Source organism: Polypterus senegalus, chromosome 6, assembly GCF_016835505.1.
Source record: "Polypterus senegalus isolate Bchr_013 chromosome 6, ASM1683550v1, whole genome shotgun sequence".
NCBI lineage: Eukaryota > Metazoa > Chordata > Cladistia > Polypteriformes > Polypteridae > Polypterus > Polypterus senegalus.
The window spans coordinates 3,629,052-3,655,000 of record NC_053159.1 but is presented as its reverse complement, the minus strand read 5'-3'; the positions used below and the strand labels follow the sequence as shown (position 1 = coordinate 3,655,000).

Here is a 25,949-nt window from a genome sequence, read left to right as displayed (position 1 = left end):
CAAGAATAGAAAGGCTAGATTGGACTTTGCTAAAGAACATCTAAAAAGCCAGCACAGTTCTGGAAAAACATTCTTTGGAAGATGAAACCAAGATCAACCTCTACCAGAATGATAAAGGCAAGAAAAAAGTACATTAGCTCATTATCCAAAGCATAGCACATCATCTGTAAAACACGGTGGAGTCAGGCAGTGTGATGTCTTGGGCGTGCATGGCTGCCAGTGGCACTGGGACACTCGTGTTTATTGATGAGGTGACACAGGACAGAAGCAGCCGAATGAATTCTGAGGTGTTCAGAGACATACTGTCTGCTCAAATCCAGCTAAATGACGTCAAATTGATTGGGTGGCGTTTCATGATACAGATGGACAATGACCCAAAACATACAGCCAAAGCAACCCAGGAGTTTATTAAAGCAAAGAAGTGGAAAATTCTGGAATGGCCAAGTCACTCACCTGATCTTAACCCAACTGAGCAGGCATTTCACTTGTTGAAGACTAAACTTCAGACAGAAAGGCCGACAAACAAACAGCAACTGAAAGTAAAGGCCTGGCAGAGCATTAAAAAGGAGGAAACCAGCATCTGGTGATGTCCAGGAGTTCAAGACTTCAGGCTGGCATTGCCAGCAAAGGGTTTTTAACCAAGTATTAGAAACAAACATTTTATTTCCAGTTATTTAATTTGTCCAATTACTTTTGAGTCCCTGAAATGAAGGGATTGTGTTCAAAAAATACTTTAGTTGGCTGACATTTTTATGCAATCGTTTTGTTCACCCACTGAATTAAAGCTGAAAGTCTGCACTTCAACTGCATCAGAGTTGTGTCATTTAAAATTCATTGTGGTGATGTACAGAACCAAAATGAGAAAACAGTTGTGTCTGTCCAAATATTTATGGACCTAACTGTACATGCCTGTGAATATAATGCACTGGTAATTTTTTTTGTGTTGTAATGTTGGATTATATATTAACTGAACTTCTTTTGTAATTACTGTATAGAAGCAGATATTGCAAGTTATAAAAATAAACTGAAGCACCCACATAAGCAAACATGAGCAGATGTTGACTGGGTGAAAGCCTTTCTTACGTGTTTTAAATGTTATGTTTTCCATCTGATCCTGTGGTCAGTTCATTCCTTGTATGAAGAATGATATTTAATAGAATGACACAGACGGTGCCCGGTGCCAAACTCGTGAACATTGCCCCTCTTTGTTTCTCGCTCCGTCTTCTCTTCAGAAGCACAAATTGCATTTTGCTGTGTATTCCTACTTCACACGATTCAAAGGGTGATTTAGTTGTAAATGTGGACATCTGCATGCTCTGTGAGAGAACAACATTGTATAACACATTCTCTAATGATTAGGCAACAGAAGCTGCCAGACATGACTACAGTGCTTTCTTTTTTTTTGGTGGTGAGAGGCACTGAATTTAATGTCTACAGTCTAATGGACTGTAAACTCACCAGACTACCGGTTCAGTCTTCCAGCACTGGCTCATGCCATGACCCGACCCTGGGCAAGTCAGTAAAGCTGACATCACCTTATTTATAGCACTATGGGGTTTTGTTTTGTTTCCACAAAGGAAAAAAAAAAAATTGTTGTGAGGCCTCGAAAAGATGCCATCAAAGCACTGGTATGCCCAGCAGAGGCTCACCTGAACCCTGCCAGGCCTCCAGTAATACCTGCTGGCTTCAGTTGGATTAGCTCCAACAATTGAGTGCTGCTAAGACATCTGGAAATATAGCAAAAAAGCTGCAGGTGATGAATTGTGCTGTTTGGTTGAGCACCAGCCCTGGCACCCTCTTCTAAATGTGTTAGCAGTGTGTAAGCCTGGTGTGCTGTGCCATCCGGAGTACTGAAGCAATATTCTCCTCTATGAACTTGCCATCGGTTTCAACATAATAACTAGTGTGGTCCCCCATGAACTCCGTCACCCCACACTTTGCACCACATCACTATTTTTTGCATGTCACATGTTTTGCGTAAATGTTACAATTGTGCGGTGGGAATGCAACACATGACAGTGACCAGGGCCTTCTGCACACCGTACAGGAGTTCATTGGTTCCTGAAAGCGAAGTTCCTGCATTGGATAAGCACATTTAAATAGCCACTTAGATGGCGGTGTGTGTGTCTGGCCGTGTCATGAGAACATTTTCTGGAGGTAAACTTAGTGAGCACACCACTGGGTCACCTCACAGGTGGCTTATATGACACGAGTTTTTCTTGCACATTTTTGACAGTGTTTACTGTTGTCCAGCGGTGGTCACCTTTGGCTCCTTTTCTGCCAGAAACTTTATCTCCTTTCTGCGTGAAAGCAGGAGACAATTAAGCGTTTTTCTCTGCCGTGACTACAAACTACATGGAGTAAATAAAATATTTTAAAAAGGTAATTTCAGGGTGGGGTGTTCCTCTGAGTGGCAATTTTCTTCTTCATCTTTTGGCTGCTCCTGTTAGGGGACGCCACAGCGGATCACCTTTTTCCATATCTTCCTGTCCTCGTCATCTTGTTCTGTCACACCCATCACCTGCATGTCCTCTCTCACCACATCCATAAACCTTCACTTAGGCCCTCCTCTTCCCTGGTAGCTCTGTCCTTAGCACCCATCTCCCAATATACCCCTCATCTCTTCTCTGCACTTGTCCAAACCAACACCATCTCACCTCTCTGACTTTGTCTCCCAACCTGAGCTGACCCTCTAATGTCCTCATTTCTAATCCTGTCCATCCTCGTCACACCCAATGCAAATCTTAGCATCTTTAACTCTGTCTCCTGTGCCACCGTCTCCAGCCCATATAACACAGCTGGTCTCACTGCCATCCTGTAGACCTTCCCTGTCACTCTTGCTGATACCCGTCTGTCACCAATCACTCCTGACACTCTTCATACACCTGCACTCTCTTCTTCACTTCTCTTCCACAATCCCCATTACTCTGTACTGTTGATCCCAACTCCTCCACCTTTGCCAACTCTACTCCCTTCACCCTCACCATTCCACTGACCTCCCTCTCATTCAAACGCATGTATTCTGTCTTGGTGGTCCTACTGACCTTCATTCCTCTCCTCTCAGGAGCAGATCTCCACCTCTCCTTCCAATGAAAATAATAATAATAATTCTTCACACTTACATAGCGCTTTTTCTCACTACTCAAAGATAATCATGTTATTTATGACGCTTGTATTATTCTTTGTAAAACCCATGCTGAGATTCCCCGATGCCTGTTACCCTGCCCACATGGTTGGATCTCAGTCGCTACTAAAATACTAATTTATATTCCTCTAGGTCATCTTAAGTCTTTGAAGGCTGAATGTTTTTGCCAGTTTTCTGAAAAGCACACAAAGGAATGCTTTCACACATAAATTAGCATCTTGTGCCACATGCCGTGGCTGCTGTCGTACCGGATGCACGGGGGCAGCTCAATGACCAGCAGTCACAGTGTGATGCAATCTGGTTTGTACCTCTTGTGATCGTAAGAGGTGATCCCCCCCCAGGTGAACGTTGGCGTAGGGGCGTTAGCTAGACGGACACATTCAGCACCACGATCAGCTTATGCTGGTCCTTCACTTTCATGTTTCAATCTCCAGATCACTTGCATCAAAATCTGACAACTCAGAGTCCAACTCGGTAATACGATATGTAAAACATCACCCGCAGAGTATCTTGTTTTGCGCGTTCGATTTTGGTATTTCACCAGACGTCGATGCCATTTGAGGAGTTGTTTGCTCTTCGCTTCTCACACAGGAAATCTCAGTCAGATTAACGAAGCTAACTTTAAAGACAGTCCAATTAAAACGTAACAGCGAGTTTTGTCACAGTTTACAAGCCGATTGCCGTCCTCTACCCATGAATTTCGACAAAAGTCGACATCGGACCTGAAAGAGTTAAGGTAATTTTAGAGAGTAGGAGTCGCGTGATTGTCTTGTATGAGAGAAGTGTGGTTGGTTACATGCCCCAAGGTCAAGTTCTTGTTTTATACTGGCGGGTGGAGTTTGGCTCCTGATTTCGGTTCTTCTGCTGCCCCACAGTATGGAGATCATGGGTTTGCATCCACCCAGCGTGCAGAATGCTTTTGTGTAGTGAGAAAAAGCAATACACAGTCGTGGCCAAAAGTTTGGAGAATGACACAAGTGTTGGTTTTCATAACGTTTGCTGCTTCAGTGTTTTTAGATCTTTTTGTCAAACGTTTCTCTGGGATACTGAAGTAGAATTACAAGCATGTCAGATGTTTCAAAGGCTTTTATGGACAATTGCATTAAGTTTATTCATAGAGTCAAGATGTGCAGTGTTGGCCCTTCTTTCTTTTTTAAGACCCCTCTCTGCAATTCACCCTGGCAGGCTGTCTGCCAATCAACTACAAGGCCCAATCCTGACTGATGGCAGCTGCCCATTCTTGCAGAATCAGAATTTGAAGGTTTTTGTTTGTCCACCCACCTCTTGAGGATTGACCACACGTTCTCAATGGGGAGTTCCTTTGCCATGGACCCAAAATGTCAATGTTTTGCTTCCCAGGCCACTTAGTTTTCACTTTTGCCTTATGGCCCGGTGCTCCATCATGCATTGTTGGTCACCACACTGTTCTTGGGTGGTTGGCAGAGGTTGCTCTCGGAGGATGTTTTGGTCTCACTCTTTATTCATGGTTCGGGGCACCACCAGGGCAGAGCTTAGCTTGCTCAGGAATGGCAGCAGGCAGGTGTGAGTGAGGTGAAGACTTTTGGAGGATGGCCCGGTGGGTGTCAAGAAGGGCAGCAAAGAAGAAGCCAAGAAAAACATCAGGGACAGACTGATATTCTGGGATTGGACTGCTGGGGGAGAATCATTTTCTCCAATGAATCCTCTTTCAAGGTGTTTGGGGCATCCAGAAAAAAGAAAAGGTAAGCGCCACCATCACTATGTCATGCCAACAGTAAAGCATCCTGAGACTATTCGTGTCAACCAAAGGAGTAGGCTCACTGTTGCCTTATGGCCCGGTGCTCCATCCTGCATTGTTGGTCACCAAACTGTTCTTGGATGGTTGGCAGAAGTTGCTCCCATTCTTTATTCACGGCTGTGTTCTTAGGCCAAATTGTGAGTGAGAAGTAAACCCATGTGACATGAATGGTCTCAGGGTGCTTTACTGGTGGTCTGACTCGGGACTGATGGTAGCGCCGATCACCTTTTCTTTTGTTTCTGGATGCCCCAAACAATCGGAAAGGGGATTCATCAGAGAAAATGATTTTCCCTCAACAGTCCAATCCCCGAATATCAGTCTGTCCCTGTTGTTTTTCTTGGCTTCTTCTTTGCTGCCCTTCTTGATACCCACCAGGCCATCCTCCAAAAGTCTTCACCTGCCTTGCCATTCCTGAATAAACTCTGCATTGGCGGTGCCCACAGCTGAATCAACTTTAGGAGACGCTTGCTGGACTTTCTTGGGCGTCCTGATGCCTTCTTCACCTCTCTAGTCTAAGTCAATTTGCATGACAGGGTGATCTCCAGCCTTGTCCTTGTCACCACTCTCACCCGTGTTAATGTGAGGATCACTGAAATGACGTCCGCAGGTCCTTTTGTGGCAGGGCTGACATGCAGTGGTTTTTTGGCATTATGTTCATTTTCATGGCAAAGAGGGACTTTGCAATTCATCTGATCACTCTTCAGAACATTCTGAAGAACATCGTAAAAACTGTGTTGGCAAACTTTGTAAAAATTAACATTTCTGCCATTCTCAAAACTTTTGGCCATGGCTGTCTAAACATAAAGAATTATTTATTACTAGCAGGAGTATCCGGTGTTGCTCGGGAATTTATAACCGGTGAATGTCCCAAATGAAATAAACAGAACATAGAAATAGAACAAACAGTTATCTGATTGACATTTTATTGTAAGTTCCTCCACTCTGGATTCTCTCTGCTGTGGCGTTTCAGATGTCCTTGAAATAGATTTTCTTCTGGCATCTTAAGTGGACCTTCCAATTCTACATCTTTTTTTCGGTGGCATGGGTATATTAGCGAAAAGCAGGACAATTATAATGTGTTACGTGGTATTACGTACGGAATAAGCACCACAGTGAGATTAATTTACGTTATTTACAATACGTCGGAAAGCGAAACAAAAAGCAGTAAGTCAGGAAGAGCAACACTGAAATCGTACTGTCAGTTGGAAAGCGAGCAAATAGCACCGCAAATATGGAAAGCCAATGAGAAAGAGTAGCACTGAAACCGTACTGGGAGAAATGGCGGGGCGGAGTGCTCCGTTTCTAAAGAGTGTCTGTGTTGTAAAGTGATGCCACCTAACGGACGTTGGCGATGGTAACTACAGAGAGAAGTGACATACAACCGGTGCTGCGTTTGGGGAAAATGGTGGGGGAAGGATGCTGTCTGTTTAAGGCAAGTCTCTGTTCAAACGTGCTGCCATATAACGGACGTTGGCGAATGAAATTCAACACTCCCAGTGCGTGTGGGAGTGTGACTTGCGGAAACGCGGGTGTGTCAGCCGGTCACGTGCACTGGGTCGTTCACGTTTTACATTCGTACGGCAGTTCGTATTCACCCGATCAAAGCAGTCGGCCTTCTCATACTTGGACACTTCTGCCATCTGTTGGCAATTTAATGAAACATGGGTAAAGAGCGATGCACCGAGACCAAAGCTGCCACTAGATGGCGCCGCCGTGAACGTCTGTTGGAACATGTGGCCATCTTGTTGATGATAAGTACGGGGACGTGTGCCAAAGGTTGTGTCGGTGAAAAGGTGCCCTGCGGTTCACCACAAACATTTTTCCCAACCAAACATACCCCATGACCTTCTCCTGGTCACAAAGGAGCCCCATCCCCAGTTTGGTGGTGATCGGATGTCCGGTGCAGATTTGTATGGGGGACAAACAAACATACATACACAAATACACAAATCGACTCTGCTTTATATATTAGATTATGGATGACAATGAATTGCCGGCACTGGGCTGCCGCGACATGTCTTGCTTCAGAGAGTGAAGGTGTCTCCATGGCCTGTTCATAGATGAAGCAGTCTTAGCAAAGTGAAGTTGAATAAAATGCACTCAAGAGCTCAGCCACCGCAGGCGTGGAAACGATCCTTGAGAACAAGGAGGCTGAAAGTGAACTACAGAGCCAAAATCGGCCACATGATGAGTGGAAATTGCAGATTTTAACTGTGTGAGGTGCCTGAGGCTGTATGGTTACAGGCCTGAACAGACCCAGGGCATGACACAAGAGGCACCAGCAAAAAAAATGACACCAGATTTGCTACACGCTGTAAATCAGACAATGCCGTCCTTTTGAATTCCCCGCTGTGAGCGCATTAAACAAGAAGAAACAGAAGCAGGTTTCAGCCTCTAATTACAAGCTTGGCTGAAGTGAAAACCAGCAGCCCAAAATTACACGATGGGCCCAAAAACCACGAGCTACTTTAGAACCCACGTGACGAGATGTAAATAATTATGGAGTCCAAATGTTAAAGGAGAACAGAATTTTCCCATTTGCGCTTGGATGCCGTGAAGGGTTAAGGCTGCGTCTGCTCTCTGGGGAGGAGCTGAATGCTTGGCCATTTTGTAGCAGACTTCAGGCTATAAATGGGTTCATTGTCCTAGGCCTCATTTCCTTGCTGGTACCATACTGACTCATACCCATGCTTGTTTTTGCTTTAAAAAGAAAAAAAAATGGGAAACATGCCTCGATAAGATGGTATCTGAAGTTTTTTTTCTTGTTGCTCTTTCATGTGTCGAGTGCGATTTTGTCATCACAGCGCAGTGGGGACTTCAGAGTAAAATTGAAAAACTAAAGGTAGCTTAAATAAAAATTGAACATTTGATATTTTAATTAAATGATTAAATATCTGATATTTGCATCATTGTAATGCAGTATGTGGCCAAAGGTATGTGGGCGCCCCTTCAAATTCTTAAGTTCAGGTGTTTCAGTGTTAACAGGGATTGTACTGCTGTCACTAGTCTGTGGGGGACATGCAGGTAAAAATGTCATTGTTCTCCTTTGAATTTGAAAATGAGAGCTAGCAGCTGTTTGATCTGTGTGTTTGTCACTTTCTGTTTCTATCTGTCTGCCTGTCTATCATATAGTGCCCTTCATATCTATCTATCTATCTATCTATCTATCTATCTATCTATCTATCTATCTATCTATCTATCATATAGTGCCCTTCATATCTATCTATCTATCTATCTATCTATCTATCTATCTATCTATCTATCTATCTATCTATCTTTCAATCATATTGTGCATTTTCTGTCTGTCTGTCTCTCTGTGCCTTATCTATCTATCCATTCATCCATCCATCCATCCATCCAACCAGGGGTTTGTGAGTTTGGCGACCCCTCTGGCAGCGTACAGCGGCTTCATCGTCCAGTGACTGCTCTTTAATTGTTGTATTTACAAAAAGCAACAATATTGAGCAGCAGATTCAGAATTTTAAAATATGGTGTAAAAAATGACAGCTCAATGATACCGTTATTAATTATCTTTAACATATAAATAACACCGTATGTTTCTATTTGTCTTTCATCAAATGTTCTATCGGAGTCATTTGTGTTGGCACACCTGGCTGGGCGGCCATGTTCAGTGTGTTCGTTCGACTTCCTCAGGTATGTAGCACAGTTTCACCACCACTAGCCAGGCTACGCACACACTAATCTATTTTTAAAAGAAATTACTAGTGTCTTTTTATGAATGTCCCAGAGGTATAAACCTACATCTAAACTCCTCCAGTTACTTTTCTTAATTTGACAAGCTCAGCTACTGTGCAGTTAAAATTAGCAAACATTTTTTTTTAGAGTAGAGAATGTTCTGCATGCCGTTGTTTCACAGGATTTAAAAGAATGTTTATGTGCAGAATATATTTCCCTCCTATACATCCATTCACTTTTAAACAGTTTGTTATGTTGCAGCCTTGTGCAAATACCATTTCAATTTAAACCAAGCATCGGCTGGCCAAACTATCTTACAGCACGTGCCTTTGTGAAGTTTGCTTGCAGTGCAGCCTCCTTGACCCTGTCTGTGTGCCACTTGGGGTGAGCTGCAGCCTCGTGATTGGCTGTTTAGACCTCATAGACGTGTGTGTATGTAGATGGTACACAGACATTGGTACACGCAGTACTTCCTCTTCAGAGCCCTTCACTTTTCACACGTTGTGTTTTGTTGCCGTCTTGTGCTACTAAAATCATTTCAGTTTATTTTTTTTTCCTCATCAAGCAACACTCAATACCCAGAATGACTCGGTGAAGACAGGATTTTTAGGATTGTTTGCAAATTTATTAAACGTATGCAATTGAAATCTCATGTTACCACAAGTACTGAGACCCTCAGCTATGACACTTACAGTGCGGCTCTGATGCATCCCATTCTATTGATTGCCACTGAGATATTTGCAGCCCACCTGGGGTTATTTCCATCGAGTAATAATTTCCGTTTGTTTGCGCTAATGCGATTTTTTTGAGACTTTGGAATTTTCGTACTCCCATCATCTCTAACCTGCTCTGCATGTGTATCGTGCAAACGTTTTTAAATTCTTTGTGACGTTCTACTTTGTCACCTACTCTTTGTCTTTTATTTCCGGCCTCGGGCCTGGTTAAATCTCTTGGCACAAAGTCTCGTCACTCGGGACATGAAAGTGTCTGTCTTCGAAAGATCACGTCTCGTCGCAGGATTAAAAGTCTCATCTCCCAAGATTTTTTTTATTATAATAGAGAGATGTGTAAGTGTGTATATGTTTATGTCAGTACACACAGCTGCAAGGGTTTGATTGGCTTATCAGTTGTTATGAAAATGCTATATTAAGATACAAATTCCTGAATTAGCTATTTTCTTATTAACCAGGTACCAACATTTGCCTTTTGTGCAAGCAGAATAATGAAGTTCCACATTTTGTGGTTATTAATATCACATAAACTAGCCTAAATAAACGGCTGTGATTTAGTTATTGCGAAATGAGCTGAAATGTTAGTGGGCACTTTTTAAAACCATGGAGTTCACGTTTTACATTTGAGATCCCTGCGTCTATTTATCCGCTCCTGGTCTTTTTTGTTTCTCCTTCAAACTTGAAGTACCAAAAGAATTTTTATTAGGCCACAGCAGCTCTTGCAGCAGCCTAAGGGGAATGATAATGAATGGTAACCTTTGTGCTTCCTACCCCCTGTTGCTTCAACAGTGAGATGAGCTTTTCACTTTTTTTACCCTTGGATGGTGGCAGGCTCGCTTGGCCTTGATCCAGACTTCTTCAGCTAACTGTTGGCACAGACCGTGGTTTCCTTTTTCCCTGCAGTTTGCCTTTTATTTTGAACTAGTGATCCCAAACGTTTTCCATAGACACGGTTTAATGTCAATTCAATCCAACGTGTAGTTGCTTTGTTGTCTGTGGCACACATAGCCACACTGTTAAAAGGGAAAAAGCAGTTATGGGACATTGAAACGTTTGATGTCATTCTTAGTATGTACTGGAGTGGCCCAGCCTTAAGACCCCATAGGACATGCCTGGGGAGACCTGAGGATGGCCGTTCACAGGCGCTTCCCATCCAATCTAATGGAGCTTGAGAGGATGGCCAGGAAGAATGAGAACATCTGGCCAAATCCAGGGGTGCCGAGCTTGTAAAGGCTCATCTAAGGCGACTCAGGACTGGAATTGCTGCCAGAGGGGCTTCTACCCAATACTGAATTGAGGGTCTGAATTCTCCTGTGAATGAAAGATTTCAGTTTTTTGATTTTTACTAAATTGCTGAAATCGCGTTTACTTTGTCATTCTGGGCTATTGAGTGTAGAGTGATGTCCAAAAAACAAAATGGCAAATGTATTCATCCATCCATCCGTCCATCCATTATCCAACCCACTACATCCTAACTACAGGGTCACGGGGGTCTGCTGGAGCCAATCCCAGCCAACACAGGGCACAAGGCAGGAAACAAACACCCGGGCAGGGCGCCAGCCCACCACAGGGCACACACACATAACCCAAGCACACATTAGGGACAATTTAGGGTCACCAATGCACCTAACCTGCATGTCTTTGGACTGTGGGATTAAACCCACGCAGACACGGGGAGAACAGGTAAAGTCCACGTAGGGAGGACCTGGGAAGTGAACCCAGGTCTCCTAACTGCGAGGTAGCAGTGGTACCCACTGCGCCACCGTGCCACCCCCAAATGTATTCATTGAAAATGAAATATATACTGAACAAAAAAATTAAAGGAACACTTTTTAATCCGAATATAGCAACAAGCCAATGAATCTTCTGGGCTATTGATGTGGCCAGTGAAGTAGCAGAGGGGCTCGTTCATCAGTGTCAGCTGATTTGGTGCACTAGAGGGGCCACAATGAGAGACGACCCCCCAAACAGGAATGAATGGGTTAACAGGTGGAGGGAGGCCACTGACATTTTTCCCTCCTCATCTGTTTTGTCACTCATTTTGCATTTGGCTACGGTCAGTGTCACTACTGGTAGTATGAGGACATAGCTGGACCCTACAGAGGTGGCACAGGTAGTCTAACTTCTCCAGAGGATGGCAGGCATATCAATACATGTCATTGCCAGAAGGTCTGCTGTGTCTCCCAGCACAATCTCAAGGGCATGGAGGAGATTCCAGGAGACTGGACAGGCCCCCTCGTAGAAGGTCCTTAACCCATCAGCAGGACCCACTGGTAACTGTAAGGAGGACCAGGATGAGCACTGGCAGAGCCTACAAAATGACCTTCAGCTGGCAGGCAGGCCACTGGTGTGAATGTCTCTGACTAAACAATCAGAAACTGACTTCATGAGGGTGGCCTGAGGGCCCATCATCCTCTAGTGGGCACCTTGGACCTCGATTGGCATTTGCCATAGAATACCAGAATTGGCAGGTCCACCACTGGCGCCCTGTGCTTTTCACAGATGAGAGCAGGTTCACCCTGAGCACAAGTGACAGACGTGAAAGGAGCTGGAGAAGCCGTGGAGAACATTATGCTACCTGTGACATTGTTCAGCATGACCGGTTTGGTGGTGGGTCTGTGATGGTATATCTGGGTAGGCATATCCATGGAGGGACACACAGACATCTACAGGCTAGACAACGGCACCTTGACTGCCATTAGATATCGGGATGACATCCTTGGACCCATTGGCAGACCCTATGCTGGTACCTCCTGGTGCATAACAATGCCCGTCCTCATATGGCGAGAGGATGAAGGAATTGATACCATTGACTGCCCCCCTAAACGCTCACTCGCCTGACCTCAATCCAGTAGAACACCTCTGGGTGGGACATTATGTTTTGTTCCATCCGACACCTCAGACCGTCTGGGAGCTCAGTGATGCCCTGATTCACATCTGGGAGGAGATCCTCCAGGATACCATCCGTCATCTCATTAGGACGTCATCAGACATGTGAGGGGTAAGGGGGACATACAAACTACTGAGTACGATTTGGAGTTTCTGCAATGACATTTCGGCAAAATGGACTCGCCCTCCTGATCATTTGTCCCCTTTGATTTCTCTGTCGGTTGATCATTTTCATTGCCATCCTTTCATTCCTCACACATCACCATATCAGTCCATAGCAGTAGAGACGGCCAGCAGGATTTATTTTTTTTCCCCCATTGAGATCTGATGGGTTTTCAAAGTGTGCCTTTTCATTTTTTTGAGCAGTTTACATCACAATAAAGTGTACAGAATAGCTCTGGACTGGGACTCCTGCAGGGTATTTCCCTCATTTGTAGTTGATATTGTTTTGCTTTTATTATTCTATTGTTCAGAAACGTTCCCATTGAAGGGGCATTTTTTGGGTTCCTTTTTAGAATATTAGATAAGAGTTTGCAGTTTTTCGTTTCCCAGTGATGTTCTGTTGCGTGTATTTTAAACCTGTCACGCGTTAGCAGGCCTACATTTTCCAGTTGTGCGGCTCCTTTAAGTCGGCTGGGAAGGCAGCTGTTCTGGCATATTTTCTATAAAAAGCTGCGCTGCCCAACTTCCAGTCCTGAAACCACTTCAGGCAAGCAGCACTACAAATAGCTCTTGGCAGCTCTCGCTGCAGTCGTATATATTCTTGAATCGAATGCCTCTAACTTCTAGTGTTTCCCTTTTTGGTTACGAGTGTACTTTCTGGCAGTCTGTATGTTCTTTTAAAAGATCAAATCGGTGGACTGATGGATGTTTTTGTGTGTGAACTCCTACAGTCACTGTGCGTGCTCATGTGTTTGTGTGCAGATTTCCATAACGATATGTGGCTCATGTGAAGACTCCATCAGGGGTGTGTGTTGGCTCCTGACCTTTTGAACATCTTCCAGCTATCTGTCCCCAGTATTCTCCACAAGGAGCTTAAGGATATTTCAGACTGGATTATGAACTGATTAACAGGTCCTCGAGCCACAGTATGCTGTCCACTGTTTTCTTGTAACTCCACAAGACCTTTAGTACAATACAATCCAATACAATGTATTTGTGTAAAGCCCAAAATCACACAAGGAGGGCTGCAATGGGCTTTAATGGGCCCTGCCTTTTGATTGCCCCCCGGCCTTGACTCTCTAAGAAGACAAGGAAAAACCCCCCCCCCCCCAAAAAAAGCCTAGTAAGGAAAAAATGGAAGAAACCTTGGGAAAGGCAATTCAAAGAGAGACCCCTTCCCAGGTAGGCTGGGCGTGCAGTGGGTGTCAAAAAAGGGGGTCAATACAACACAACACACAGATCAGCGGACAAGTCATCCTCAATGCGATATCATAGTGCAATAGAAATATTACAAGCACAGAGCAGAAGTCAGCAGTAGATGATTTCCCATAATACGATTTGGATTTGTTTAGAGTCCTGGAGACCTCAGCCATCAAGCTGCCTCCCCCTATTGGCCATTCCACAGCTGAGTCAGCGCTGGGACAGCCAATCCGATGAAAGGACCCCTCTACCCCACGATTCCTGTGATCCTCCATCAGAGATGACTTTACCTCAAGAGGCGGGTGGACAATCAAAAACCCACCAATTATGACAAACTTCAGCCATTGGTTATGCAAGAGTGGGCTGCCATCATTCAGGATTGGACCCAGAAGTTGATTGACAGCCTGCCAGGGTACCATAGAAACATCTGACAAAAAGATCTAAAAACACTGAAGCAGCAGACTTTGTGAAAAACAACATTTGGGTCATTCTCCAAACTTCTGGCCACGATTGTAGATGGCAAGCACTGTTATTTTACTGGAAGTCCATTGTGTAGAAGGCAAACATTGTACAAAAAGTATTTTAATGTGCACACAAGTATTAATACCCCATAAAGTGGTAGTTTTCAAGGGGGTGGCACTGATGAAGAGAAGGAATCGCATTGCATGACAGTTGCAGTCAAAATATAGAGCCTTTTTATTGAACACATTTTGCAAACAACCTAAACTATCATTTTGACAACATATTTTCAACCATCCAAAGAGGCATTTAGTAAAATATCCAGAGGTGCTTGTCAAAAGTTGTATTGCACTGAACACGTCTCTCTATTATAAAAAAAAAAGACTAGGGAGACGAGACGTGATCTTCACGCAAAGACAATTTGACGTCCACATGAGAGACACTTTAACGCCACGCAAAGACAATGTGACGTCTGCGTGAGAGACACTTTAATGTAACACGAAGACAATTTGACGTCAGCATGCGAGAGACACTTTAACGTCACGCAAAGACAATGTGACGTCTGCGTGAGAGACACTTTAATGTAACACGAAGACAATTTGACGTCCGCATGCGAGAGACACTTTAACGTCACACAAAGACAATGTGACATCCGCGCGAGAGACACTTTAATGTAACACAAAGACAATTTGATGTCTGCGCGAGAGACACTTTAACGTCACGCACAGACAATGTGACGTCTGCGTGAGAGACACTTTAACGTAACACGAAGACAATTTGATGTCTGCGCGCAAGATACTTTAACGTCACGCAAAGACAATTTGGCGTCCACGTGAGAGACACTTTAACGTCACGCGAGACAAGGCAGTGAGACCACATTTAAAACAAGTTCAAGGACATCTAACCGTAGCAGTTTTTGGGATGCCTTTGACAGACAATCAGCACGTGCTACCAGCTCTTAAAACAATGACAGGTGACAAGCGGAACATGTAGCTTGCCAGCAGCAGCAGGAAGCCAGCAGATGATCCGACAGCATCTCCTTAGCGTGCGTTCAGCCGAGCAGCATTATACATCCTGCGAGAAAGATTTAACCACGCCTGGGGCTGGAAATAAAGGAAAGTATTGTTTTTACAAAATTTTTAAAGTAAAAGTGAAAATAATGCATATGTAAGAATTCCCATGAAAATAACAATCTCTTTAAATTGTATATTCGGTAAACCAAACCTGGAGGTGGGCAAGCAAAGCGAGCAGGAGGCAGAGCCCCCTAGTCTTAGAAGAGGAATAAAGAGTAAATATTTATTGTAAACCAACTACACTTTCTCTTAATGTTATCAATCGCAGTCCACTGACACGTTAGCTATATGGACTGTAATGGCGTTGGTCATCTCGATCCACCACTTGCTTTTTTTTTGTCGTATCTAGTACCTCTGGTAAATGCGTCTACAAGTGACGTCTGACTTGAGTGTCCTCTGGCTTTTTCAGTTTTACCTGAGTACGTGGAGGGTCCCAATCTTAGTTCCATACATTAATGGTACTCCAAATCAGAATTGAGCGAGGCGTGATGTCCGAGTTTATCGCGGTGCATTCGGGGTCTTGCAGTGTGCCGTCATTTTTCGGTCGGTCAGCGCGTGTTCCCACCCTCTCTGTCTCTCATTAATCGGTTAGTGCTCCTGGACTGAAGTGGATGGAACACCTGCTGCTTACACTCAGCCCATCTCTCCTGCTGGCGGTCCTGGCCGTAGCGCAGCAGTTTTTACTACGGGGTGCATCTAATTTTGAGTTGTAGAATAGGTGTTATTAGGGGAGGACAAAGCTCGCAGACTGTGTTTCATGGCTTAGTGGAGTGCCGGCGCCCATTGTTTCACGGGGCTCTCCAATTCTCTAGACCCCTTGATTGTGTATTACTTGCTCATGTGATACCACAACCCCCAGGTTGTCAGTCGAGTGTATAAGCATCACACAGCGGGGCACATTTACAGTACAAGATTTCTGAGGTCTAGAAAGGTGAGTTGCTCAATTAATATTTAAATTTTATATGCCAAGTTCAAAGCTTTTTGTTTTTTTGAGTTCCGTTTGTTCACCTGCAGTACTCTTTGTGGCTCACAAATGTGAAATTTGACTTCTTCATCTTGCAGGGCTCTTCTTAGTCATAGGCAAAGTAGGCGATCGCCTAGGGCCCCACCCGGCAATTTTTTTTTTTTAAGCCGTAACCAAGTATAACTTCCAGGTCCATATTTCAGAAGTACAAATCTTCTCTGGTGGTGGAATTATCAGTATGGTTACGTGCTAGCAGAGAGGAAATAGTGATGACAGGCAGCATCGACGGTGACAGTGGGGCCTGGGATAGTGGACGGGCAGGTCATGCTCCTCATCTGCCAGGGCATCTGCGCAACAGGTCGATCGTACTATAAATAGCGGAAGCTGAGAGAATAAAACCATTCCACAAAACGGCACAAATCTGTTAAGGCTGTGAGCTTTCAAGTAGGAGTGATGTGTGCTACATTGACTGATGTCTCTGTGAGGCAAGTACGGAGGCTGCCGCTTTGGCAAACCAAATTAAATGTTACCCTTTCTTGATGTTATCAGTAATCTGGTATGATCTCTTGGCGCAAATTAATATTGTGAAGCTATGCAGTTTGACATCGCTTTGAATTGCATTCAGAACACAGTCGACTTCTTAAATTGCTACAAAGAAACAGGTTTTGAATTGGGCCAAGATGCAGCTAAAGAGTTAGCTACAAACCTGGAAATAGACGAGAACGAAATACACGTTCCAACTGCACAGACCACACATAGAAGGAGAGTGTGGAGACAATTTGATTATGAAGCTCATGATGAGCCGATATGCGATCCTAAAGACAAAATTCCATGTTGTGTTCTTCAATGTCTTGCAAGATCAAGCCCTAATGTCAATGACTGAACGATTTGACCAGATAAAAACCCATTCTGACAATTTTGGGTTCCTGCACAATTTCGAATGCATTACGAGCATGAGCGAAACTGATTTGAGAGGGTGCTGTGACGTTCTTAGCAATATCTTAACAGATGAAATTAGTGGGTCCGATATTGATGCTTATGATTTATGTGCCGAATTGTGCAATTTAGCAAATTTGGTTCCACAAACTATTTCTGCTCTTAAAAGTTTGCAATTCATATACAAGAACAATTTGCAAGACTCTTTCCCAAATGTCTTTTTTGCAATACGTATCGCTTTGATAATTCCTGTAACTGTCGTGTCTGCTGAATGCAGCTTTTCAAAGCTCAAGCTGATTATGAGTGACCTGTGAACAATCATGATGTAAGATCGATTGAATGGCTTGGCGTTAATATCAGTTGAGCATGATGTCATTGACTCCCTTAAATATTCAGACTTAATCAAAGAATTTACAAAAATAAAAGTATGCAAGGTGCTTTTACATTAAAGGTTTGATTTACATGCTACGTTAGGTATAGTCAGTAAGTTCCTTTGACATGTTCCTCTCAAATCTGATGTATATCTATACTAATAAAAGGCAAAGCCCTCTCTCACTCACTGACTGACTAACTCACTCACTCGTCACTAATTCTCCAACTTCCCGTGTAGGTAGAAGGCTGAAGTTTGTCAGGCTCATTCCTTACAGCTGACTTACAAAAGTTAAGCAGGTTTCATTTCGAAATTCTACGAAATGTCATAACGGTCGACAACGTTCGCTATGTTGAACTTTCTTATTTATGGCCCCATCTTCACGAAATTTGGTAGGCGGCTTCCCTGCGCTAACCGAAACCAATGTACGTACTTATTTCGATGGTATGACACCACTGTCGACCGCCATATTGAACTTTTCAACGGTCTTTGTTACTTATGGGCCCATCTTCAAGAAATGTGGTACGCGGGTTCCCAACGCTAACTGAATCCTACTTACATACATATATACGTCCATAGTCTGCAGCTCGGTCACCGTGTGAGGCAGCGTTGGGTCCCCCATCCCAACGCCTCCCACGTTGTTGGCTGCCTGCCTATATAAGGATGTCCGCCGCTCCGGTCTCTACATTCCCTTCCTTGCATCGCCACCGGATTCCCGTCTCCCTGCTGATAACTGCAGCCTTTTTGTTTAATCCACGGCTTCTCCGCTATTTTATTTTTCGTTTATTAAGATTATAGTTATTGTGTAGGTATTTTAGACTTACTTTACATTGTTCAGGTCCCCATTTCCTTTATCGTTCCAACCGTACCCCCATTAACATGTCTATCGAGGTGATCACCATCGATCAAAGAACTGTCACTTACTGAGTGGTTTCCATGCCCGGAGATGGCGCCTGCCTTTTCCATTCTCTTTATTACATATTGCACGGCCATATCAGGCTCACTCTTGATATCCATTGTGTCTTATGTATTGAATGACTGGACAGGTTCAAGGTGTGGACTGATGATGTACAGGAGATAATTAGACTACACAGGAGCACTAGAAGAGTGAAATGCTTAAGCCCTTCACCTATGGATCTGCATGTGAGTTGATGGCTGCCGCTGAAGTGTTCGGTTGTCGTTTTCAAGTGTACCGAAATGGCCAAATATTTTACACCTTTGGACAACCGCCAATGCCTCTTAAACATCTTAGATTGACAGGTGACGATTTCAGTAGTGGACACTTTGATGTTTATGAATGTTTAAACTCTCAAAAGCTGGATGTGATTTTATCGATGAAACTGGTTGTATGCTTACAACGCTTGACAGATGCCGAATGTCACTTCAACACAAGTCCTACAAATACTGTCGTAATTGAAACAAACCATGAAACTCAAACCGATTATGACAGCAGCAATCCAAGCTGTGAGATTTGAGACAAGATTACTGTTCACATGGCCGACTGTACGTTACATGCTCAAGAGTAAGCTCAGCGCACAGCTTGGTCATATTACAACCGGAGGGCCGAACTGACAACGTGGTATACAAAGAGATCCTTAACAAATAATTATTGGTATATTTTCCCTCAGTTTAAAAAGATTTAATTCTCTTCTTAATAAAAATTTTAAGGCAATACTTAGCCGCTGCGAAGCGCGGGTTATATGATGTGAGACTTGGTCGGAAAGCATATCTTTATCAATTGCACACGTTTATTAATCATAAATAAACCCAGGTTCACAGTCCCAAACACCACACACAATCCACACAGCAATAATCACCACAATATGGGCTTCTTTCTCTCAGTCCTTGGCCGCCTGTCTCCTCCTGGGAGCTTTGTCCTGCTCCCACTCCCGACTCAAGCTCAGAATGGAGTGAGACGGCCTCCTTTATAGAGCACCCGGAAGTGCTCCAGGTGTCCCTTGATTAACATCCGGCAGCACTTCCCGGTGTGGTGGAGCTGTCCAGGCGCCCCCTGGCAGTGGCCACCGACCTCTACTGGGTTGAGCCTCCAAGCCCCAATTCCATGGCCCCGATGTAAACCCAGGGTGCTGCCCTCTCGTGTCCGGGGAGAGGTACTCCTGACAGCATGCCCATTCCCCCGGTCTTCTCCTGGAAAGGGCGTCCCGTCCGGGCAGGATCCCCAGCCGTCCATCACAATGACTAAAATAATTATTATACATTCATACAGATAAAATAATTCTCATACATTAATATGGATAGGAACAGCAGGGCCCCGACAGGTACATTTGCCTAGGGCCCCCAAAAACCTAAGAACAGCCCTGCATCTTGAAATGTGAAATGACTTTTGTAGGGGGTTTGACTATAAATCAGACATTTTCTAGGTGTGTGGGGCTTGAAAATAACAAGTTGTGAGCCACCAATGAGTGTAAAGTGAGAGGAAACCACAATAGCCAAAAACTCTCTGTCTAATAAATACTACACAGCTACGCTCCAGAAGTAATGCTTCTTAGCTTTTTTCGATTGACTTTATTTTAGTGTTATCAGAAGACGTGCCAAGCCAATTAAACCGAACAACACTCATGCAGTAGGATCTTGGCTGCCATAGTTTGAAGTAGTCGATAGATGCATTCAGTCATTACAGCAGCATTCATAGCCTGGTGATTTATGAATCTCTCTCTTCATTAATGCTTGGATCAAATTTCACGATGCAGAGCAAGTCCCACCCTGCCTGATTTACACTCGACATGACAGCTCCTTGCCTCGTGTTTGGAGTTTGAATTATTAATAGCAGCTTTCTAGCACTGTCTGTGGAGTGTGTGTATGTGTGTGTTTCATTTTAAGACTCTCCCCCGATAACTAGCATTTTCTCTTCTTATTTATAGAATTAGAAATAATTAGGCTTTGTACATACAGTATAATACCATGTAAGTAATATCAGAATAACAAATTTATTAGGTCGTGTAACTGGCCCAAAAGCAGCTGATGGTATAAACCCTGCCAGACCCCAGCACTGACACTAACTGGGAGGGAGTGACATGCGAATCCAGTGATCGGCCCGCCAAGACTTTCTGTAACCCTTCAAATGATATTTCACCCACAAGTTTTATATATGTGACTTACCCCATGTAGTTTGTAATGATGGGCAGGAGGAATTTTTAAATCTCATGTTTTTGTGTAGAACGGCAATAATAAAATTTCCAGTAGAATAGAGGTCTGTGGTGACCAATGCTGGACAGCAGCAAACAATATGAAACGCATCAATGAGAAAGATCTCGTGGCACGTGGATTATGTGACGAGTAACGCATCATGCAGAGGAGTCCGCTGACTGCATGGATTTACAAAGGACAGCGGATGTGGACCTCCTGCTTTGAAGGTGCCGCTGGTCCAGTTATCAATGCCCCTTCTGGTATATTTGACTGATATCTATATTACTAAATGAAGGTTGTGTATATGCACCAATGCCAGAGGCCAGAAGCACCGAAAGCGCACACGCACAGCGCCTCAACGCCCCAGAGTCAGTAAGTGGCGCCCAAACAACACAACACAACCTGTAAACTAAAGTTCAGGTCACAATACAACCGCCTCCCGAACGCGAACGCGCACACCACCACATATACAAACTTCGTTTAGTAATGTAGATCTCCAAGCCGGGATCAGAGACCAGAAGCAAGCCGTGCACAATACAACCGCTGCCCGAACGCGAATGCCAACATCACCGCATATACAACCTATTGACGTTGACCAGATAAATAACCAAGTGATTGGATTGCTTCCTGGAGAAAGCCTCATCTGACAGTGTTGATTCTGAAGACGAAACTGAGCATCTTCATTTTCCCATATTTAAACACTATTAGACCAGCCGGATTACCACAACACGATCTTAACCTTAAAGTAGGGACAATAGTCATGCTATTAGAAACCGTAATACTAAACAAGTTTTATGCAACGGTACACGGTTGGTCGTGAACCGCATGAGAGAAAATGTTATTGAGGCACAAGTGCTTACGGGATCCCATACCGGCAATACGGTTTTGACTCCCAGAATTGATATTAAAAGTTCTGACCTGGAATTACCTTTTAAACTTAAACGACACCAATTTCCCATTAAGGCTGCATTTGCCATGTCGATCAACAAATCCCAAGGACGAACCGCGGACAAGGTAGGGATTTACCTATCTGAGCCTGTATGTGGACATGGACAGCTTTAAGTTGCCTTTTCAAGAGTTCAGAGTTCATGTGACGTTAAAGTGAAGGTTTTAACTGCTCCATACAAGGGAGAGCTGATTCAAGGACAGGAAACCATCTTTACCAAAAATGTTGTTTATAAGGAAATTTTTGATTAACTATTTAGAATTTACCATTTTATGAATTTTTTGTTTCCAATTTACTTCATTTAAACCTTTGCACTCCGATATTTGTTTTACTTATAAGTGCAGCAACTCAAAGACGTTTTGGACTTAAATGATATAACAATTACGTTTCAATTTTAGTTTTAATAAATTGGTTAATTTTAGTACAAATATATCTATTTAATTAAATGAAAACTTTCCCTGGACCCTCCCACCCTCCATCATTTTTCATCCCTCCAAAGATCGGAGGGAACAGAAAGTGATTGCCATTCTTGGATTTGCGATTCTTTAGAGAATCGGGGGTTTACTGGTCACTTACTAACAGTAACTTTCAAGCCACGGTGTAAGAGATGTCACCTCTATTGGCCTGACACAGACACTGTACAGCGTGGCTTTGGAGGGAAGCAGATAACGTGGCTTTTGATATTAGAGACATGAAATGCAGTACAACCGGTGTCAGAGCCTGGTCCGCATTGCCGGCAGTAAGTCGAGCCCGTTTCCAGTGAGAGTTGGACTCCGCCAGGGCTGCCCTTTGTCACCAATTCTGTTCCTAACTTTTATGGACAGAATTTCTAGGTGCAGCCAGGGTGTTGAAGGGGTGCGGTTTGGCGGATTCAGGATTGGTTCACTGCTTTTTGCAGATGATGTTGTCCTGTTTGCTTCATCAGGCCGTGATCTTCAGCTCTCTCTGGATCGGTTCGCAGCTGAGTGTGAAGCGGCTGGGATGAGAATCAGCACCTCCAAATCCGAGAGCATGGTCCTCAGCCGGAAAAGGGTGGAGTGCCCTCTCAGGGTTGGAGGAGAGATCCTGCCCCAAGTGGAGGGGTTCAAGTATCTCGGGGTCTTGTTCACGAGTGAGGGAAGAATGGAGCGTGAGATCGACAGGCAGATTGGTGCGGCATCCGCAGTGATGCGGGCTCTGCATCGGTCTGTTGTGGTGAAAAGGGAGCTGAGCCGTAAGACGAAGCTCACAATTTACCAGTCGATCTACGCTCCTACCCTCACCTATGGTCATGAGCTGTGGGTAGTGACCGAAAGAACGAGATTGTGAATACAAGCGGCTGAAATGAGTTTCCTCCGCCGGGTGTCTGGGCTTTCCCTTAAAGTTAGGGTGAGGAGCTCAGAGTAGAGCCGCTGCTCCTCCACATCGAGAGGAGTCAGATGAGGTGGCTCGGGCATCTGATCAGGACGCCTCCTAGACGCCTCCCTGGTGAGGTGTTCTGGGCACGTCCAACCAGGAGGAGGCCCTGGGGAAGACCCAGGACACGCTGGAGGGACTGTGTCTCCCGGCTGGCCTGGGAACGCCTCGGGATTCCCCCGGAAGGGCCAGAAGTAGTAGCCGGGGAGAGGGAAGTCTAGGCATCTCTGCTCAAGCTGCTGCCCCCGCGACCCGACCTCGGATAAGTGAAAGAGGATGGATGGATGAATGAAATGCAGTATTTGTGTGAGAGAGCGGCGGGCAAAGGCAGTTTTGAAAATGCAACGTGAGTATCGTGGTGCCAGAGGACAAAAGTACAGTGCCACCTGCACCATCGAAACAGTCTGAATTTGTGTAAGCCACCCTAATCCAGAGTGTTCGTAAGAAATGTAACGATTTACTTCACGAGTACTACTGAGCTCCTTTATACCAACAGCCTGACTGGGACTGGCACTGCCAAGTCAGATCTTTTCCATTTTTTTTTAAATTATGTCCTTTCTTTTTAGTCATACTGGTGTATATTCAGGCTCTAGTGTGTGTGTGTATCTATCAGACGTGTGTGTGTGTATCTGTCTGTCTAACTTCTGAAGTTCTGAATGTATAAATAAAGCAGCTGGTTAGCAGAAAGTGATCAAATTTGCATTTACTTTATTTTTTCACAAAATAACTTGCCATATTTTCAACTTGATGCCGAAAATAGTATTACAAGTAGAGGCTGAAAATGATTTAATTATAATCATCCCTGGTCTTATAATCTAATGACTCCAGGCTTCATTTCTTTACTACATCAAGGGTGATGCAGAGTGACTGCCTCATCTACTCACATAGCTAAATGTCTGCTTGTACTGACCTCATTTCACTGTCAGCAAGTCCGACTGCACCATCTTGCCGACAAGAGTCTCCAGGCAGTGCTGCTGAGAGGGAAATTGAAGATTCGAGTCACAGACACCAGCAAGTCAGTGAGCAAGTGACATTTGGTCTGATGCTGTGTGTCTTATATCCAGCACTGTAGGGTGACGTGTGTTACGGGAGGATGTTCAGTGCCTTCATGAATTATACTTCATGCGATCAGCACGGCTCTGACCCAATTCAGGTGTTCCTGTACATTTTAAAAAAGCGAGACCTCACTGAGTGGTGAAGAGTCGCCCTTCATCTGCGCGGTCCTGCAATAAAGGCGGCCTTCAGGCTGACAGTGCTAAGGTGTGATATGTTGAAATCAGTTTTGCTGTTTTTCTTACATTTATAACATACATTCATTGACTTTGAAGCCTGCCTCAAGTGAAGGAATATTTATAACTCATACACTTCATAAAGATCATTATATCTTTGGAAAGTTTTATGAACGAAGGCGGTATGACCACATCACCTACAGGTTGCCCTTTTTGCCAAGAACTGATCTCTTCAAGGCTACCCAGCATTGGTTTGGACTTCTGGGGGCCATAAAGATGGTGTCAGGATATCCATAGTATAAAACTACGTACTCTACATTGTGTGCAGTAGTGACTTCTAGTGTGATTCAACTACCTGCCCCACTCATTTTAGTCTTGTGTGCATTTCAGGTGCTGCCTGTCAACATTTTTATAACTAGCCATTCCACTCAGGACAGTGAGGAGGGCCCTGCCTGGCTCCCTACTCCCTACTAATAAATATATAATATATATATATATATATATAATATATAGTGGAAGATCAGCCTTGACACAGACAGACACGGACTCCAGATGTCGAAAAGCACACATGTTTTATTCCTGGGCACACAACACAATACAATACTCGGCCCAATACAGCTCACAGTCCTTTAGACTTCTTTTTCTTCTGATGCCTCAACTCCTCCCGTTGCAAGCTTCATCCTCTTCCACCCGACTCCAGCTCCTCCAATGGACTGAGTCGGCCCCTTTTATCCCGCTCCAGGTGCTCTGTGATGGTCTTCCGGCAGCACTTCTTAGTGTGGCGGAAGTGCTGCCCTTGCACCCAGAAGCACTCCGGGCGTACATGGTTCCTGATTCGGCAGCACTTCCTGGTATGGCACAAGTGCTGTCCTCCAGGGCTCCAGGATCGTCCAGGTGCCCCCTGGTGGCCCTTATGGAATCCAGGGGGGCTGCCCTCTTGCACCCAGGTAAAGATAGTGCCCCTCTCCTGGTCTGTCCATGTTCCAGTTGTCCTGGTGGGGCAAGGTCCCTGGTCGTCTGCCACCCATTCAATCAGGTTGGGACTCAGACTACAAATGCAATGAACATGTGTATATGTATATATGTATGTATATATGTATGTATATATATTGTTTAATTATTCCATTTCCGGTCTTTGATAGGTACTGTGGCTGGTCTCTAATGTAGTGCCTTTTCATCCATCCATCCCAATGCATTTAAGAAGGACACTGGCAAACGTATTAATGTTTTATAGAATTTAACAGTCCATCATCTGACGAAATTAAGGATGACTCTGCTAGCTTTAAACTATGGTGCTGATTCCAATTGTTCTTTTCTTTTTCCTACAGAAGCATGATCAGGGACAGATCCTGTTGGATTTAGTGTTTAAACATCTTGAGCTGACTGAGAGAGACTACTTTGGACTGCAGCTAGCAGATGATTCCAGTGACAACCCAGTGAGTACTCCTACATATCTGACCAGAGCCTTCATTTTTATTGAAAATTCTAAACATGCCATAGATAACCGTGCACCACATTACCATTACAATAACTTTTTGTTTGTGTAGTGCTCTTCACTGAGTGAACAATTCTCAGTTAATTTGCAAGAATATATTCCACTGCTTAATAAAATACAGAACGGGTGCCCATACAAGTACAGATTCCAGGGTTTGTTTGTGCCGTGCACACTGTGCTAGCTGGGATGGGCTCCGGCACCCACCACTGTGGCCCTGCTCGGGACTAAGCAGGTTAGAAAATGACTGACTGACTTATTCCCAGTTATTCACGGCTCATTTCTAACTCTGAAGCTGCACAGTCGTGGTTTTCAGTTATAACGGGCTTACGTTTGCC

At 44.2% G+C, this 25,949-nt stretch overlaps 1 protein-coding gene across 3 annotated transcripts in view; it reads left to right on the top strand.

Annotated features, from left to right (window-relative positions):
• ptpn4a (protein tyrosine phosphatase non-receptor type 4a) overlaps positions 1-25,949 on the top strand; it is a 225,661-nt gene that overhangs the window by 96,996 nt on the left and 102,716 nt on the right. For all 3 annotated transcript variants that reach the window (XM_039755289.1, XM_039755290.1, XM_039755288.1), the window contains one exon: positions 25,448-25,555. In XM_039755289.1, the coding sequence (XP_039611223.1) occupies positions 25,448-25,555 (108 nt within the window). The remainder of the gene's footprint in view (positions 1-25,447; positions 25,556-25,949) is intronic.